This window comes from Hyposmocoma kahamanoa, unplaced genomic scaffold (assembly GCF_003589595.1).
Source record: "Hyposmocoma kahamanoa isolate Upper Pololo Valley unplaced genomic scaffold, ASM358959v1 209, whole genome shotgun sequence".
Classification (NCBI taxonomy): domain Eukaryota; kingdom Metazoa; phylum Arthropoda; class Insecta; order Lepidoptera; family Cosmopterigidae; genus Hyposmocoma; species Hyposmocoma kahamanoa.
The window spans coordinates 413,437-432,852 of record NW_020653730.1 but is presented as its reverse complement, the minus strand read 5'-3'; the positions used below and the strand labels follow the sequence as shown (position 1 = coordinate 432,852).

Sequence of the window (19,416 nt, the reverse complement as noted above, 5' to 3'; positions counted from 1 at the left end):
AGTCACCTTTTGAGATATAAAGATGATACGGATTTAGTATAGGCAAAGCTGTAGAATCTTGAACACAGCTTCTAGAATAGTTTTGATCCCTGCAACAATGTAATGTCTTCCTTTTTGCAATAGCATAAATATTAAATTTAAAAAAACCACTACATCGTAATTTTTAAGGTGGTAGGCACTACAACTGTTATGGACAGGCGTGTCGCTTTCCACCAGGCGAATGGCTTGTTCGTCCCGTCTCTTGCTATCATAAAAGAAAAAAGGAAAAAAGAAGATCATTGTCATATAAGTCGACTTTTCCATCACTTGTCAAAACAATAACAGATACTAAACATATGAAGAGGCTGTGTGGTGGAACCTTTGTCTACCCAATGCAATTCCCAAAGTGGTACCTACCGCCGCCTAGTGGGCCCTGAAGAGTCCTAGAGGGGCTTATATCCTCGGAAGCGATTGGGGGGGTATTGATGCAGTCCAAGGGGTGCTGCCGCACAAAAAATCTGAATTATGTATATAAACTACACTACATAATATATATAATGTTTTTTCCTTGTGAATTTTTGGGTTAAGTTAATATAAAAAATACGTGTATTTGTGGTGTGAGCGTTTAAATTTGTTTTTTCTTGCCTTGGGTGGTGAGACAAAATATTTGGGAACCTATGACTCATACTTAGACTAGTCTGTTTTTTTTCCATCCTCTAAGGACTCAAAGCATGGCTTAAACTATGGAATTTCCATCCTCTAAGTAGCATGGTGTAGATTTATAAAAAAAAAAACATGAAAAGTGAAACCAAAATAAAGTTTTTTTTTATATAAATGAAGATAGATTGCATGGCTAAAGCCGTTAAAATTGTAATAAAAACGACAACACCATCATTCATCTTAATCAGGATGGAAACAAAAATGGTTTTTTTATTATAACATCCCAATTGAAGCCACATTGAAGCCTTGTTTACTTTCAAACAATTGTTACAAAAATGTAAAGTTCAAATTTTTATTGGAAATAAAGTGGACACGGTTTCACAATGACATAAACAAATAAAAATGTTGTTTCACACAAAATAAAGATTAAAATTCTTCATCAAAAGCCGAAAACACATTTATAGGTATCACTGTAATGGACAATGCCAAAGGCTTTGTATCAGCTGCTGCTGTAAGTATACATAATTGCCCTTTTTACAATTTTCAGCAGAGGTGTAAAGATTTTTTATCTTTATTTATTTAGTAATTTTTATACAATGTATATGCCAGTTCCATCGTAACTGTACCCTAAACTATAACTTACATGTCTAGACGGCGCTGTTGTAGACCCGATTCAACAAATAATAACCGTCTTTTTGCCTGTTTCGTGCGGGGATTGCTTAATACCTATACAATTTATAGCACCTAAGGATATTCCGTTGATCTGCAGGTCTCTCATCAGTTTAAAGATTCTACAATCGGTTATTACTAGATAACTTACTACTTGAATAGAAGTTTGAAAATTTATAAGCTTAACCATAGTCTCTGCATACACCGGTGGGAGATAGTAATTTAAAATTTTACCTATGCGTAATTGGTTTTTCTTTTTTATGTAGTAGTAAGAATAAGTGACGGGATGAACAAGTCGTGCGCCTGGTAGTAAGCGACACGCCTGTCCATAACAGTTGCAGTGCCACTCGAGAGTTTTAAACTACAACGATCTGAGGGGCACTGCCACTGCGCCCGACACCCTGAGACGTAAGTTGACAAGTCCCATGTGCCTGTAATTTCACCAGCACCCTTACCCTTCAAAACCGGAACACAGTAATGCTCGCATTACCGCTTGGCGGCAGAAACAGGTAAGGTAAAGTGGCACTCTTTCACAATGAGCTAGAGCTACTAATGTCTACCGACCCGAGAGATAAGTTTTTCCGGAGAGACCAGGGCACGGCGGGCGTCCGGGCCAAGTCAAGTCGTCTGCCCCGGTGGCGCGCAGCTAGCACGCCTTAGCAGCGGTCTAGTTGAGGGCCAAAGGCGAGGAGATGCGCGGGCCACGCGAGTTGCCCTTTAAACCGGTGGCTAGATCCGGACATTGTCGCAGGACACTGAAACTTGGCATCTCCGGCACTAGCCCGGAGAGCTAGTAGAGGATGAGCTAGACATCTTCCGGTCCCTCCTCCGTAACCTAATCTAACCATGGACTCTTGACAAGACTGGATTTCCTCTCCACTGACCCTCGCATTGGTTTAGTACCTGTCAAGAATTGTGCTGTCATCAGCATACGCATGGAATACCAGCATACCTGGAATTAACATATCATTGATATACAGCAGAAAGAGGGTGGCGGACAGTACAGAACCCTGAGGACTCCGGCCCTCTATCGGATCTATCGCCCGATGTTCGAAAGAGTAGCCGTCTAAGGCCACTTGAATCGAACGTTCACTCGAGAAATCCGAAATCCAATTGCAAAGGTCAGTGAGAAGTCCATAAAACGGAAGCTTGCTTAAAAGGCTTGCGTGCCAGACCCTGTCAAAGGCCTTAGAAATGTCTAAAGAAACTGCAATGGCTTCGCTCCATAAGTGAGAGGCGTACACAAGAAGATCCTCAGTAGATCGCCTTCGTCGGAATCCGTACTGGCGATCACTGAGAAGTTGTATTCAAGGTACGACAGGAGACGGTTATTAAGTACACGTTTCATAGTCTTGCAGATTATAAAGGTGACTGAGATAGATCTATAGTTGACAGGGTCAGCTCTGCTTCCTTTTTTGTGCACAGGTTGCATGTTCGCAAGCTTCCACGTCCTGGAACTACACCAGTCTCAAGTGAGGGGCGACACAAGCGCGTGAGAACAGGAGACAACTCTGGCGCTCAGTTACGCAGGACTATTGCTGGAATCCCATCTGGCCCGCGCAGAGTTCTGAGTATCTGTTTTTGGCGCATGCGAACTGGCGACAAACTGCAACCAGTGTGAGGTAAAGAAGGAAAAACACATTCATTATTTGAGACACTATGAAATCTTAATAATAATGGATGGTAACCTATCACAAACTCGATTTTTTTCCCGAAATAACGTTTGTTAGAATTTTCATTACACCGAAAACCGAATTATAACGAAACCGTTGTTCTTTCAGGATACGTTGGATGTTTATCGCAAAGACACGATTAGTTTCGGTTAGGTTAGGTTAGGTTTAAAAGAAAAAACATTTTCCTCTCAAAATTACTTTCGAGGTTATGAAAATTCGAGCAAACGTCTGGAAAACATCATTTCGGACTATTAATAGGTAACTATTTCAGACAAATTCATCCATAACATTTGTAAGTAAAGAAAAATGCTTGTACTAGTGTTAAGTTTAAAACAATAAAATGAAACAAAGTTATATATAGGTATTAACATGGGAACATAACGTACCCAGCCAATGTCAGGACAACTGGCAATGCATTGGCAGTAGCGAGCAAGCGCCTCCACCGCCCGAGCATAGGGGACTCCCATCAGATCCATGAATGTGCTCAGGATGCCGTTCGTACTGAGACGCATGCGATGGAATAGCGATGCACTACGCTTTCGGATGATAGCGTAGAAATCTTCTACGTGTTTCTCAGCAAAAATGGTTGACGCGCTACAGAAAGGTGGAAGCCGGAACAGCATCCTGAACGCATTCTTGTACTGGATGCGCAGTGCTCCGTATGCCCACCGCGTGTAACTAACCCACAGGCTACACGTGTAAAAAGACTGGCAATATGCTTTAAAAAACGTTATCTTTTGTACATCGTGCAAACCTGCGAGCCAATATATTGTAACGGACAGCGAGCGCCCTGCGCTCCCTTTCCACATCGGCATAATCGCATCGGTCCTCGGTGACCAAGTGACCCAGATACTTAGATAGTTTTATCTGCTTTAGAGGAATACCGCCTAGATCAATGGAAGGCACTGTGGTATATGTTTTACTATCTGCTTTATACCATGCACTCACTTTTCAGTGCGTTGTATCTGAGCCCTTGCATAAAGACTCACAAATCTAAAAAGGAATAACAAATTCTGGGCTAGTTTGTTATAATTATTAACACAAAGATCGAACACTCAGAAAAAAATCATTCCATCCGGCCGGATTCGAACCGACGTCTTCTAGCATACCGTGGCAGACGCTATACCAACTAAATCACGGAAGATTTTTTTTCTGATTGTTCGATCTTTGTATTAATAATTATAACAAACTAGTGGAGTAATTTCACATTATTAAAATTGAATGTCAATTTAATAAAAAAATTAAATTCTGGACTGTTAATATAATTTAAACTTCACCCTGCTGGCATAACGTTGAAAGATTTTATGTTGAAATTTCAATCAATATAATAACGCACACACTCAATATTGCATTATGGTGGCGTGTAGCGGTTAATAGTTGAACGACGAAGAGATGCGTACTTAGTTCTGCAAAAAAATAAGCGACCATATTGCAGCGGGTATTTTCGTTTCTTGTAACAAAGTGATTAAGATTTGATATACATAAAATATCAATGGCAAAATCATGGTTAAAAGATTCGTTAGCGTCTTCAAATGTTCCAAAATTCCAAAAAGAAAATGGTAAAACTGACAAAAAGTTCCCAAAATCAGCGATAGATGGCACATTTCACAGAAAAATAATTTGTGTCCGAATTACCATTGCAATAGTCTGTGGTATGTTATTAATTCACTCAGTTTTTTGTTGTAGCTTAATTTCTTTTCTTTTATACCAGTATACAAAATAATGTCGTCTGCTCTTTACTCTAAACTCTGTTTAAAGCTTCTGTAGTTTATTTTGATATAATAATACATCGAATATATTTTATTCAATTACGTAACATATAACCTCCAAAGCTTCTAACTGGAATATCTTCAATTCCAGACTTTTTCAGAATAGTAAACCCAAAACAAAAATTGTTCAGGTATTTCAACTCTATATTTTCATATATTTTTCATGAACGTCGTTTACCATTGTCCTTTATTAAAATTAAATAATATAAGGGCGCGTTCAAAATGTTCAAATTGCGCGCACAGTCTGCGCTGCAGTCACGGTTAGTGAGGTGTATATGTTAATTTTTCAAACGAACCACGATGGATGAAAATCAAATTGAAGAATTTATGGACAATGTAAAACAACACCCTGCTATATGGGATAGTTTGTTATAATTATTAATACAAAGATAGAACACTCAGAAAAAAATATAACAAACTAGTGGAACAATTTCACAAAAAAAATATTAAATATCAATTCAATAAAAATTTTAAAATATAGGATAGTGTTTCCGAATTTTTTACTCACCTCAGCGTAATTATAAGTAGTTCTTCTGCACAAATAATGTTTCCGAAGATGGCTTCTTGTCGTTGAACATGGCTTTCCAAGAGTTGAAGTAATTCCATAAATATGATTCTAATGTAATTTTCGAATTTTCGTCGTCGTCATATTGCCGAACCCTGTAGTATTCTTTTTGTCAAAAAGGAGAAAAAGACAAAAATTAAAAAGAATATCAGAACGTATATAATCAATACGTTCTGATATTCTTTTTAATTATTTCTTCTTTATTTTTAACAAAATAAGTACAAGTAATGTTTCTTCTTCAAAATCCATCGCGTAACTGAGTCGAAATATACAACATCACTAAAAAATATGGTCGCATTTGCAGCGCGACAGTCGGGCGGCCGTCGCGCGGCTGCAGCGCTTCTAACAGCAGCTAACTTGAACGCGCCCTAAGACTTAGTGATAATACGAAACAGCACCTTATAGAAGTGACAATCATTTTAACACTCCAAAGTACCGAAATAGTATAATATAATAATATAAACTTAGAATAATAACGCAAAGAAACCTAGTCCGCACACGCTAAGTGAGGCAAATTGAAGCGCGCCAAAAGGGCCTACACGAGCGGGCGGGCCTTCAGTGCTCAAGGTCAACACCGCGAACAGATCAAGAATTTTAGCTAAAAATGACGAAATGTGCGGTAAATGAGTGTAAAAATACGTCAGACAAACATAAAATAGATACTAACATCACATTCCACAAGGAAGTAACGCGTTTCAACTTGTATTTTTATATAAATATTCACTAAAACCAAAAATGAACCTACTACTAAAACTAGCCTACATGAATTTGATTTTTGCCTCACTTGTGACAGTTCGTTTGATATGAAACTATCATTCTATGCGTTATTATTCTAAGAATATAAACATATAAAATAAAATTTGACACGACAGTAACGTGCAAAGCGAAAATGGCGGGCTGAGTTCAAGTTTGCGGAACTCCGCAAACTGTTCGCACACGTGGCACGCAAACTAAGCACTTCTGCTGTATTTATTGTTTTACGCCTAATACCCTGTATTTCTTAGGGTGCTCTTCAGGCCAACGTTCCCGGTGCAGGAGCGCCCTTACAGGCGGATGTTCTCGGAGCGACAACGAACCTACAGGCGAATGTTCTCGATGCTACAACGAACCTACAGGCGAATGCTCTCGATGCGGCAGCGAACCTACAGGCGACTGCTCTCGGTGCAGCAACGAACCTACAGGCGGACGTTCCCGGTGTGGTAAACAATGTTCGCGATCAGCTCTTACAGACCCTGACCCAACCACAACAACCCGAACCAAAGAAGGGTCTTTGTACGTATAATTGTTTTGTCCAAATTCACATTTTTATTTTGTAAATACAGGATAATAATATAAACATTTATAACCCCAGCTTTTACAGGCTGAACTCAATTAGCTTTTTTAATGCTTTGATTATGAATCACAAGTAATGATAGGTCTCTTTAATGCACGTCGTCAAAAACGGGTTACAAAATACACGGGATGTCGCCAGCCTTCTTTCATATTGTATATATTCTGTTGAGATACCAAATAAATAAATTTATAAATATTGTTGTTTAACAAATATCAGAATGATAATAAAACCACCTAACAGGCAAAGAGAAAAACAATATTAGACAACATAGCATGCGTTGCTCTGATCTGAAAGCACTTGTGTTATGGAAATCGAAAACATAGACGGTACTACAAATATCCGTGCAAAATACAAATAGGGGAAGGAAGGGCATGACGGGGACGTTAAGGGAAAACTCCAATAATGCTATAATGCTACACTAGCCCGTTACACCAAGTACCAAGTAATGCTATAAAAATGTACGTTTTATAAAAACTAATCACAACCCTTTGTTGCTATCTTAAAGTATAATTTGCCATATTCTTCGGTTAAAAAATTAATCAACTGGCTTATTATTCTAAATTATTCTGGTACCCTAAGAAAACCCCATTATGCCCCAGGATAGGGGCAGTACGAGGTACTAAAAACGGGGCAGTATGTCATTTTTACAAATGAATTACCATAACTCTTTTTGCCGCCACGCAGTAATGTGAGCTTTACTGCGTTCTGGTTTTAAAGGGTGCTGTTGAAATTACAGTTACATTGTCAACTTTGTCCCAGTAACAGGCGCAGTGGCCGTTGTTATTGAAATCTGTAAGTGGCACTACAACTGTTACTTTGCCTTCGCTCACACTGCACGCACATGCTCCAGCTTTTGGATGTTGGTTTTATGACGCCTTTGTGACGGTGTGACTTCCGTATACCGTCATCCCACCTTTTTGTATCGCCTCTCTCCATTCGTATCGTATCGTTTTTTCTTCTTCTACTCATATTTAAATTTAAAATTGTTCCATTTTACCTCGCATTCTGATTTTGTTTCTTTCTATCGTCACTCTCTGCGCGACCGCGGTAGCGAATAGACCAATATTTATCTTTTTGAATCGTTTACTAGCTATATTTATACAGTTTGCATTTTAAAGTATATTTGTTAAAACCGAATAAATAAACCGATTACATATCTATGAACTGGACTTCAACGTTTGAATTGCTAAATTTACTAAATAAGATGCTGGAGGCTGCGGAGGCTATTATTGCTATCCAGGCTACACACCATTACAATCCACCAGAACGCCCCCAGCACCAGCAGCACCTCCACACCTTAAAGCGCCTATTATGATCAAGCTATTACTAACTGGACCACTCACAAATCTAAGTAGCTGAATATGCTAGCAGTGTATTGCTTTGCGAATAAGCGACCGTTTTCAAACCACGGCCAGTGCGAAAGTGACTCAAAGTAAGACTCCACGTGTTCGTTTTTTACGAGAAAAAAAAACCATTTTTTATGACTTTTCTAAAAGTAAGTACTCATGCATACATACAGAAATAACAACGAAATGATGGCCATCCATCCCTGGCAATTCATAGGCAAATGATCCTTATATTACTTTTAAATATCAACTCTCATTTGCGCTGAAATCGCAAATTAGAAAACTGAAATAGAACAGCGCCAACAACTGACCTGTGCGTACGTCTCCGTATATTCCAAAAAATATTCTGTATTTATTGTAATAAAGATAAACATCTCTAACAATGCCATACTGTTCGGCGGTGGGGGAAAAACAGCAAAACATCTAATTACAAAACAAACGGTATCACACAAAGCTCAAGTTAAACTGTTCGATTTGAAGTGAAACAATTGGCGACACCCGTCCATTGTTTCCAATTCGGGCTGGCCAATCGGAGCGCAGTTGTCACACTAATGATTTGGCAGAATAGTTTTCAAACAAAGTAAATGACATTTCGTCTCTATTTCTGGTTATATACTCGATGCCTTTAAATTCTACACTCTTATCTTACCATGGATCTATGGAATTTACATTAAAAATATCAAAAAAAGATTTTGAAAAGTGTGAATTGAATGTATGTTAAAATGGTCAGCCTTGGATCAGAAGACAAAGATAATGAATGTGTTAAATGCAAAAGAAATTACAATGATAAAAAGCTCCCAAAGTCGATTGGACGCAATTTGTGCGGTTCCATAATTGGAATCCAGAACCATGTACTCAAAATTCTGACATTTACGTTATCTTATGTGAAGAGCTTAGTTTTTATTAGCTAAATAGGTCATATTATGTTACATTGTATTTTTTATTTCTTTTTTTTACCTCAGAGCTTATTGAAGTCCAATTTAGCGACCCCGTGGTCCAAATTACAGAACCGGTCGGTTAAATTGGAATAAAGCTCGGATATTTTGGTGACTTATTAGATGTCTATAATAATTATGTTGATAATGCATGGCACGATATGAATGAGCAAAACACGTACAACCTTTTACCATCAGTGCTCAATTCGGTAAACAAAGCGTATTTGCAGGACGCGACTCACGCCGCCTGATTCAAGTAGGGGTAGGTACTCTAGGGGAGTTGCTAATAGCTATTACTTTGTGCAGAGGTAGAGCTCCTTGTGGAAGAGTTCGTCCAGGGAAGTACTGCCTTACGTACTTCAGCCGCCCAGCTGATGAAATTACAGGCTTGGGGCAGCGTGGGGCAGACATAGGACTTGTCGGTTCATGTCTCAAGGTGTCGGGCGCAGTGGCAGTGCCCCTCAGATCTTTGCGATTTAAAGCTCTGAGTGGCACTTCGACTGTTATGGACAGCCGTGTAGCTTACCATCAAACGCGCGACTTGTTCGTCCCGGCATTTGATATTATGTATTAAAAAAATCTACATTCGTTGTTCAGCTTTATGGTTTGTAAAACTGACCATCTTGCATGACCCGCAAAGCAAGATGCGGTGGCCGAGATTGACACGACCGCTACGCGAATGCGAGCCGGCTCGAACAAGCTAACACTTATTTAATTATACAATATTACAAAGCTGTTTTGATAGTCTTTGAAGGATATAAATATTATGTATTTTAACCATTGACTTACAATTATATGGACGTCTGGTCCGCGCTAAAGTGTCCGAACTTATAGGGCGTTAAAATCGTATACAGAGCGTCATTCACGCTTTAGTCTTCGTTTGTTCGACTGACAGCGAAGCAAGCAAAATTAGATAGTACTGCGATGACATTACAATTTAAATTCAACGTTTAACTTTTTCATATTCCTTTACATGTCACTACGTTTAAATAGGTTGATTTGGGACATTTTTTTCGTGGTTTTTGAATTAGACCCGTCGTCCATTTATTTGTAAGTCAATGATTTTAACGTAAATTTTAACACTTTTATTATATGTGTATCGCGGCTTACATCTTTAAATCACCTAATGAGCGTTGTTTTAAAACTACATACGTATTATTCAAAATGGTTGAATTATCCGATGCATGACGACTGTAAATAATAATAAACAAAACAGGATTGATAAAATCGGATTTTTAATAGACATTGCCGTACCAAACACTCACATGCTCACAACTTATAGTCGTAAGTATAAGAAAAACTCTCCAAACATATAGAATTAAAAAAGGAAATCTGGTTGGATTTGAAGCATTGTATGCTCCAAATTCAAATGGCAAAAAAATACCAATTTGACAGTTGTGAAATCTTAAAAAAGAAACGAGCGCTATTTCCTTATTTAGTTCGGCGAGGATTGCGAAAAACCGATTTCGAGCCCAAATTGTTATCCGGCACTTCGAGAGATCTCCACATGCCAATCTCCAGCCCTGTGAGAGCAAGTCTCTTTCGGCAGCTATTTTTAACGAAAAGCTTAGCTTTAAGCTTATATGGTGGCAATTTTAAAAAATGACGAAAAAAACTTTTGACTCCATATTATGATTAAGGACTCCTAAAGACCCTCGCATGCCAATTTTCAGCCGAATCGATGCAAGTTTTTCTTCGGCTGCCATTTTGAATTCGTCATCTTGAATTAATTTTGATACAGGCAGTTACCCACTGTTACCCTCTATGCCATTCCTTCGAGCACACCGTACCTATATCTAATAGGTTGCGTGATAGAAGGCTTCGAAATTTGTATGGCGGCCATCTTGTTTTTGTGAATTTCGGACCTCTCCAAACCTCATAAAAGTGCACAAATATCACCTCTGTTTATTAGAGTTTTTACGGGCCGTTGATCTTTCTTTTATATTTTTCACATTCAGGTCGTCTCATATTTGATTTTTTGCTTTGGTAACCTATCCGCGTACTACGATATAAATATCTTTTTTCACCATATCGGGAAGTACGCGATCTTTTTCTATCCGTGTTTCTAAACTTGTAGCTTTATGTATGTAATACGATGACTGTTCTTCGTACCCTATCTTTCTTAAATATTGAATTTAGCGTAATGATTAACATGTAAAATCTTTAATGAAAAACATGTAAGCTGATAAACAAAAGCAAATTTAATGTACTTAAAAATACTTATAAGACTTTATTTGTTCCTCTTAAAGCTCAAAATATTTGAATCAAAATAAAGTCTGTTCCTTTTACTCCACCAATATGTGTAGCATGGTGGTATATGGCATGCGATATGTGATAAACCGTGTCATATTGATCGCAGTCGATAAAGCTAATATAGCTATTATTAAAATTTTACTTTTTTATTGCGAATACTGAGGCGGTACGACACCGCATTAGCGTCATTCGTTCTTTTGTTTATTTGATAATTCACTATTGTTATGCATTTTGAAAGACAAGGATAAAGATATGAAACTACGTAAACTGTAATCACTGCGAAAATTGTAATCCTTTAATTGCATCATCAACAAAAAATGGCAGGTTTTTGTAGTTACTTATTATTTACGTATTTAATTACGTAATTACTCTCAATGAAAGGACAGTATTAATAATATTCTCACCTTTTTCCAATAATTGATATGTAACAACCTGTTCCTTTTTATTATTTCTCTTTATTTAGTTTGTCGCGCTTAATTTTTGCGTTGACAATATATCGTGCAGAACTGTCAAAATATTTTAAAATCAGCTATGACCTTGCGGCCATGTTTGGCACTGCGACACACTTTTGCGGCCATTGGATCGCAGCACTCGCGGTACGTCAAAAATGTGTCACTTTTCTCGCCATGTTCGCTCTTGTGATATAATGGCCGTTTTATCACTCGAATTTAACAGCTAAATGTGGACATAATAGCATTGTCATGGCGGCATGCTACATCTTACATATTTCCCATTAACATTTTGTTATACTTTCCAGGGAAAAATGTGAAGAGTATAATATTCAACATATTCCTTGGTTTCTTGGAAAAAATATTTCATTCACTATGTAACTGCGGCCCTTTTAAAGGTATTGTATATTAATAATATTTTTCAACTCCTGTATTGTCTGTCAACTAAATAAATAAGTTCGTAAACCACATCATAAAGGCGCTCTTTTTAGTTCTTCTAAAGTTCTGTACACAGAACTATCATGAGTATTAAAATACTGTACACAGAAGTATTAATGAGTTTAAAAAAAAAGAATGTCGTATGTTTGCTAATTAAAATAACTATTAATTAATGTAACGGATGGGTGCACGTCGCGTCCACTCGGCTGGCCTGGAAATCTTTGGGGGAGGCCTATGTTCAGCAGTGGACGTCTTCCGGTTGATATGATGATCATGATGAAAATAACTGTGTAAAAAAAGGATGGCGAAATCTGCTCCAATAACGACGAAGAGCCGTTCATGGACTCTATAATTTGCGTTTTAGGTTATGCCTAGTTATCCATATATGTTTGTATATTTTTATTTTTATTTATTTATTTATTTGTATTCAGGTTACAAAGACCCATAAATACATAATAATACAATATTACAATAAAACAGTCATATGATATATACCTTAAGGAATAATATACATACAACCTTAGAATAATAACGCATAGAGACCTAGTCCGCACACGCTAAGTGAGGCAAATTGAAGCGCGCCAAAAGGGCCTACACGAGCGGGCGGGCCTTCAGTGCTCAAGGTCAACTTGCACCGCGAACAGATCAAGAATTTTAGCTAAAAATGACGAAATGTGCGGTAAATGAGTGTAAAAATACGTCAGACAAACAGAAAATAGATTCTAACATCACATTCCACAAGGAAGTAACGCGTTTCAACTTGTACTCGTATTTTTATATAAATATTCACTAAAACCGAAAATTAACCTACTACTAAAACTAGCCTACATGAATTTGATTTTTGCCTCACTTGTGACAGTTCGTTTGATATGAAACTATCATTTTATTATAATTCTATGCGTTTTTATTCTAAGCATACAATATACTATAACACTGTTTCTGACTATCTACACGAATTGCACTTGTCGGCGACGTGTGGTGCAATCTGGTGTCAGGTAACCGGCCGCGGAATCGCCGATATATGTCACTCTTCGGCCAAAACTCTTCGTTCATTAAGGTCGATAGATGTTCGGTCGTCTCACCACAAACGAATTGAAATTCACGTTGTGGCGGGACTCCAACCGCTCAACGTCAGGGTGTATTTAGCTTTATGTCTGATGTACTCCACTATCTCCTCAGACTTCGTGGGGTAATGCAGTCGTGACAGGTTTTTGGAGTCGTGAATAAAAAAATCTTAGATTAATAACGCATAGAATGATAGTTTCATATAAAACGAACTGTCATAAGTGAGGCAAAAACCAAATTCATGTAGGCGTAAGCAACTTGTATCTACGCTCGTCACCACGCACACAAATATACAAATAATGATGCCATGGAATAACATTTCCCTCAAAAGTGGGGAAATTGTATCTTGCTTAACTCATCATTAAGTTAAAGGTGCCTACAGATTTGCCCGACATTATCGATCAGGTGCCTACAGATGTGCTCGATTTTCTCGATCGTTACTGTCGGTCGACAATGTCGATCAGGTGCATACAGATATGCTCGGTTTTGTCGATCGTTACTGTCGATCGACAATGTCAAGTGACAAGAATTTTCAAAAATTTATTTTTGGTAATCCTTATGGAAATGGCATTTATATCTGAATACACGATGACGGACACGACTTTTCAAATAAATGCAATATTGGAGTCATTTTCGAGGTATTCGTGGTGCTCATTACGAATATGCCACTCATTTCTGAATCCAAGATGGCGGGCACGATTTTTCGAATAATGGCAAGTTGGGTATCGTTTTCAAGGTATTTGGGGGTGCTCATTACAAATATAGCATTTATTTCTAAATCCAAGATGGCGGACACGACTTTTCAAATAAATGGATAAAATAACATAATAAATTATATTAAATGTGGCAGAGTTTGGCAGATTTCGGAATATGTGGGAGTTTTTTTATTATTTCTGGGAACAAACTGAAAACTTGTTGTTTTCTGCTACTACGAACAGACATCTGAAGCGAAATTCAGAACAATGTTATAAACATAACCTATGTCAACTTTAGAACCCTAGCTTCCACAGGCTTTACTCAATTAGCTTTTTTGATGCTTTGATAATGAATCACAAGTATTGATAGCTCTCCTTAATGCACGTAGTCAAAAACACTGGGTCACAAAATACACGGGATGTCGCGATCCTTCTGTACAATCGAGGTGAAAGAAGGGCGCCTCACATACAACTAAATTGAAATAACCAGCCGTTTATTTATTTATGTACGTTAACATATAAGTTATATATTAAGAGTAGTTACATTGTTAAGTACAGTCGGTGCCCTCACTTAAGTATCCACTATTTGTATAGCACTTACGTAGTACAAATAGTGAATAGCTAAGTTTAGGGCACCGACTGTATTATTTTAATTTCCCGAGGTTACATTTCGAGTTTAAAAGACATACTTTTAGTTTTTACTTGTTACATTTATAAACGGTTAACCTTAAGTTAGATATATAACCACTTATATATATAAACACTTAGAGCTAACACACTGCAATAAGAGTTTCTGAAAGTACTTGTGTGGCACGGACATGACACTTATATGTCACTGACCTGGAGGTTACTGGATCCACTTTTAGGTTACATACCAGACTCGCCGCGAAGGCAGCCTAGCTTCTACAGGTGCAACGTTAGTACACGTGAATACCGACCACCTGTGGAGCATATGACATGTGATCGTTCACAGCTGAACAGAAGTTACGGCGATTATGTTTCAGCTATTTAGTTAACGATGAAAGTTGAAATTACTAGGTACAAAAAAAACCCTGCTACAATACAGATTGTTACAGTACATTGACACAATGGAAGAAACATCTCACGAAGGAAAAAGTCGAGAGGTCAACTTACCATGTGGTCCGATGACACGGGTTTTATACTTTGTTTGGGGTTCGGAGATACAAAATTACCGCATCTGGCTATTTCTTATTTTCATTATAAAAGAACACGTTGGCAGAACCATGCCCCCAATGGGATAAATCTCTGCCAGACTCTTAAAACCTGGAACCTCTCGACCCGACGTGTAGAACAGAAAAAAAAGGCCATCCGCCAAATTCCTCTTGATAGATGTTCCCAACGAACTACGCCACAGACAATCTACCGATTTATCCAGAATAAAGCTACCAAGACTTGTTACCTAAACCCGCCAGTACACAGGACGATACCAGGTTTACGTACATATAATATAAAGGACTTGGCAACCTAATTGGCGACGTTTGACGTAGAAATAATAAAGAAAAGTTTATAATTTACAGGGAGCTTGACTACAAAAGTGAAATCGAACATATGGGTCGCAGCTATGTTAGTCTGCCTAGCCATCACAAATAAAGATTAGCCAGTGTTGGCATTTTGAAAAATAGGTAACAATAGGAATAAGTAAAAGGTACTCACAGCGTTGATTTTAAATAAAAAATTGTTTACCAACAAGGAATAAATACGTGAATGGTTTAACTATATAGATAACCCAGCACCATTGGATTTCAAACAATTTACTAGAAAGTTTTAAACTATAATGTCAACTGCCTCCGTGGCCGAACGGTTACCATACCGGACTACCAAGCAGAGGTCGCGTTCGATTCCCGGGCCGGGAGAAATATTTGTATGACCTACATTTATTTCTCTCGTGAGTTTGGGTGTAATTTGTGGTTGTCTATGTGTGTGTCCATGGCACCCGCGACACAGGGTTTCCCTAGTGCGGGGTTATGTAGAGTGTGTGCGTTAAATACAAATCTAATCTAACTAAAGTGACATTTTGTACATAAATGGATGAAAAGTACTAAGAAGAGAAGAGAAATTTCCTTGTTCTTTTAATTTGAAGAGATCTATACCACAAAAGCGTGTTACATAACAATTAGGACGCTATTCAAACTCTATACTGCCTCCTGATTAGTTAAATTGGCCTAAAAATCATGCCACTGTGTCTGGTCTTGCCGTTTGGGCCATAAAATTTATAAAAAAAATATTTTATATTATACTTGTTCTATTCTATCTCTTTGGTTTTTTGTTTTGTAGCATTTGTATACCTTTCGTCTTAAGAAGAGGCTTTACGGTGGAATCTTACCTACCCTAGACCTAGACCTAGACCTAATAAATGGCTTAAAATTGATTTAAAAAAATGCTTTTCTTTCTTTATACGTTAAATATTGGTTCTGTTTCATAGTTTTATTTACTATTATAATTAGATCTTAAAAACACGTACCTATTACTTACGGCACTCGACTTTAAGAGCCCCCAATTATATTTGTGGCTTTAAACCACAAATATAATTTTTAAGCGAAACATCGCAAAATAGATTAGTTGTTTGAAATACTAAATTGTAGTTTCATTTTACTTTCAGTTTAAGAAGCAGGATTAAACGTAGCGGTGGCGTGACAGATGGCTAGAAAAAAATACTGTGCCGCCATGATGTAGCAAGAATCCGTGCTGCCACGCTGAATTACTTGAACTCAATTATTCACCACCAGAGGTGGGCAAAAGCCTGGTTTTTAACCCGGTGTTTTATTGACGCCGGTGGCGCTATTAACCTTAAAAAAATAGAGGTCGTATGCACTTGACATTTTCTTTAAAAAAAAGTTACTTTTCTTTGGTTGGCATCACTTGAGTTTAACAGTAGTAATAATGCAGATAATTTTCGAAGTTAATGGCTGGCAACATTTTGCTCGAAAACGTCATCTGTCAGTGTACGTCAAAGTCAAAGTCGCCCGACCGGGAGTTTGGTGAAAAAATTTGAAATTTTAGTCGTTCAGAAATTTTTCAAATTCTGTTCTACAAAAAATCTAGTAAAGGCGCATTCCCACTATGTGGTGAAGATAGATAGTGGTATAGTTTAAAATGTCGGCTTGTATACTTAAATGAAGTTGTTCACATATAGAACAATACGATTAACTGTTGTTCACGACTTTTTTGACTTTACGACAACAGATTGTCGTGACAATGGGAAGAGCTAGAACATAAATATATCGTCACGACAAAAATGTGACGTCAGATAATCGCAGCGTCAAACGATTCTGTCGTGCAAACGACAGCGGCTACCGTGAACCGATAAATTATCGTCACGATTTAGTAGAAACAGCTAGATACTACAACGATAAAGTAAACGTCCACGACACAGTCACGACAGATGGGAACAGGCTAGACGCGACAGTCGTCGAACAGTAAATAAAACGTTACGACATAATGGGATCGCGGCCTAAGTGATATTTACGTTCAGACACATGTGTCTAGACATACTATAGTCCATCTGTTTAGGTACTTAAATAAATGTAAACAATCTTGAGATGTCTATTTAATAAAATATACATTTATAAAATGATTTTCCCTTACCTTCAAATACAAAATACAAATACTTAGCTTCATATGAAATTGCATGTCTATTTTTATACCTATTGATTTGTAAAGCATGTGTTTCAATAAAAAGATGTATCAAGATTGTTTACATTTAGTGAAGTACCTAAACAAATGGACTATAGACTATATTTTTGTACTTTTAACTTCATTGGGTTTCTAAAACTATCTTAAAACTTTCTCATGTAAAGTGTGTATTTTAGTTTTCTTTGTCTAGAACAGTATATAATCAGTTCTAGTTTTGAGATGAGTTCTCACTTCCCGGGCAAACATTAAATGTATAGTACAGCCAGTGGTTGTGCAAACAGCATTGCTCATTGCAAATCTAATATATGGTAAGTATTTCGGCCGCGATATGTTCGTTTTTGACAAAAATCGACAATTGTGTTTTTATGTCCCGGTTCTTGCGTTCGACGGGATTTGCTTGCTGATGATATCATGGAATGAGATTTTCTTTGATTCCAAGAACGAACATAGTAATGCACTTTAATTTAGAACTAGAAAACTGGACAAAAATCTTTTCATCGTCTTTGTAAATTAAAGAACTCGTGTGGTGTAGAATCCGATATTCGTCATGCATAATAATGAGAACTACATAAAATATAAAATAATTGACAATGCCCAGAAAGTGGACCAGCAAAGAATGATCGAAGTCACTTAAAACACCTTTTAAATGCTTGCGACCAAATGGTACAAAAGTTGGAGAAGATTTATAAATATTTTTAGTTAAAACGGATTACATAACGTTACATGCATTTATGTCAGCATTGATTTTATTTCAGTTAGTATTTGTGCATGTCTTTTTCCCCAATACTTAGAAATTATTTTTTTTCAAAAATTCTGCTGAAGTAACTTTGACCATTCTTTCCCTAGAGTCTTCAATTGTAATATCAAGTGATGCTAACAATTTTCAAGCATTCCCCATTGTGAGATTCTGGTAGATAAATAACTTAGTTTATTTTTAACCGACTTCAAAAAAGGAGGAGGTCCTCAATTCGACTATGTTTTTTTGTGTCTATTTTACGCGACTCCTCTCCCAACTCCAATTTTTGAACCGATTTTGATTTCTTCCGATTTTTTTTTGATTTTTGAACCGATTCTTTTTATTGGAAAGAGGATGATACCCTCAGAAGTGGTCCCATTTAAATTTGAAGAAAATGTTCCACCTTTAAGGGTGGCAAACTAGGGGATGAATGACTTTTGAGGTAGTTCTTTTTTAGTACTCTGTACTGAAATTATGAATCTGACTGTTTTAAATAAGGTGAACCCGGCATCGATCCGTGCACGTGTCACTCAACATGGGTCTCCTGGTGATATCCTGTAAGAATCGTGTTAATATACAATTCATATGTACCTAAATAATTTTATAAATAAAATCTGTATTTAAAAAATATCAAAATTTGTTTTCGTATCCTTATTATCAACTCCATCGAAGGTGGTGTGGCTTGGTCAGTATATGAAGAGGCGCGCGTTCCCATTACGTCGTAACGACAGATAGTTGACGTTACGATGACAGACTGTCGTGACAATGAAAGAAGAACGACACGGCTAGAACGACATTCGTCAGACAAAAATGTGAGCTTCTAACGATTCTGTCGTGCAAACGACAAGGCGGCTGCCGTGAACCGATAAAATGTGGTCACGATCTAATGGGAACAGCTACACACGACAGTCGTTCAACGATAAAATAAACGACCTCGACATAATCCCGACAGATAGTCGTGATATGGGAACTGGCTAGTCGCGACAGTCCAACGATAAATAAAACGTTAGACATAATGGGGACGCGCCCTTAAGGCTCTTACACATAAACACGATACGACGTCGCGTCGTGTCACGACACTGGGCACGTATTGTATCGTAGAAACTCACGGTGCCGCATTCATTTGTTATTCAATATTCAAAGATGACTTCGTATTCTTCTGATGTTTTGTCCCATACTACAGGACGCTCCTCGACT

The 19,416-nt window shown here is 37.6% G+C and overlaps 1 protein-coding gene across 3 annotated transcripts; it reads left to right on the top strand.

Annotated features, from left to right (window-relative positions):
* Window positions 1–934: 934 nt before the first annotated feature.
* Window positions 935–18,842, top strand: LOC113227319. Of its 3 annotated transcripts, none has more exons than XR_003310186.1 (6): window positions 935–1,150; window positions 2,734–2,930; window positions 6,320–6,587; window positions 11,940–12,029; window positions 16,450–16,578; window positions 18,718–18,842. XR_003310186.1 is itself a non-coding variant. In XM_026460206.1 (5 exons), the coding sequence occupies exons 1-4, from the start codon at window positions 1,115–1,117 to the stop codon at window positions 16,452–16,454; spliced, it is 399 nt and encodes a 132-aa protein (XP_026315991.1). In that variant the 5' UTR covers window positions 935–1,114; the 3' UTR covers window positions 16,455–16,578; window positions 18,718–18,842. The 3 variants fall into 3 exon arrangements, 1 of the variants encoding a protein (XP_026315991.1); XR_003310187.1 differs by lacking the exon at window positions 935–1,150 and adding an exon at window positions 2,328–2,429; XM_026460206.1 differs by lacking the exon at window positions 2,734–2,930.
* The last annotated feature ends 574 nt before the right edge of the window (window positions 18,843–19,416 follow it).

Bases quoted from the DNA above. Each gene is read 5' to 3' on its own strand.
- LOC113227319 (XM_026460206.1), top strand. From the start codon at position 1,115: ATGGACAATGCCAAAGGCTTTGTATCAGCTGCTGCT. The intron at 1,151-6,319 runs GTAAGTATACAT...TGTATTTCTTAG, and splicing joins GCTTTGTATCAGCTGCTGCT to GGTGCTCTTCAGGCCAACGT. The intron at 6,588-11,939 runs GTACGTATAATT...TATACTTTCCAG, and splicing joins CGAACCAAAGAAGGGTCTTT to GGAAAAATGTGAAGAGTATA.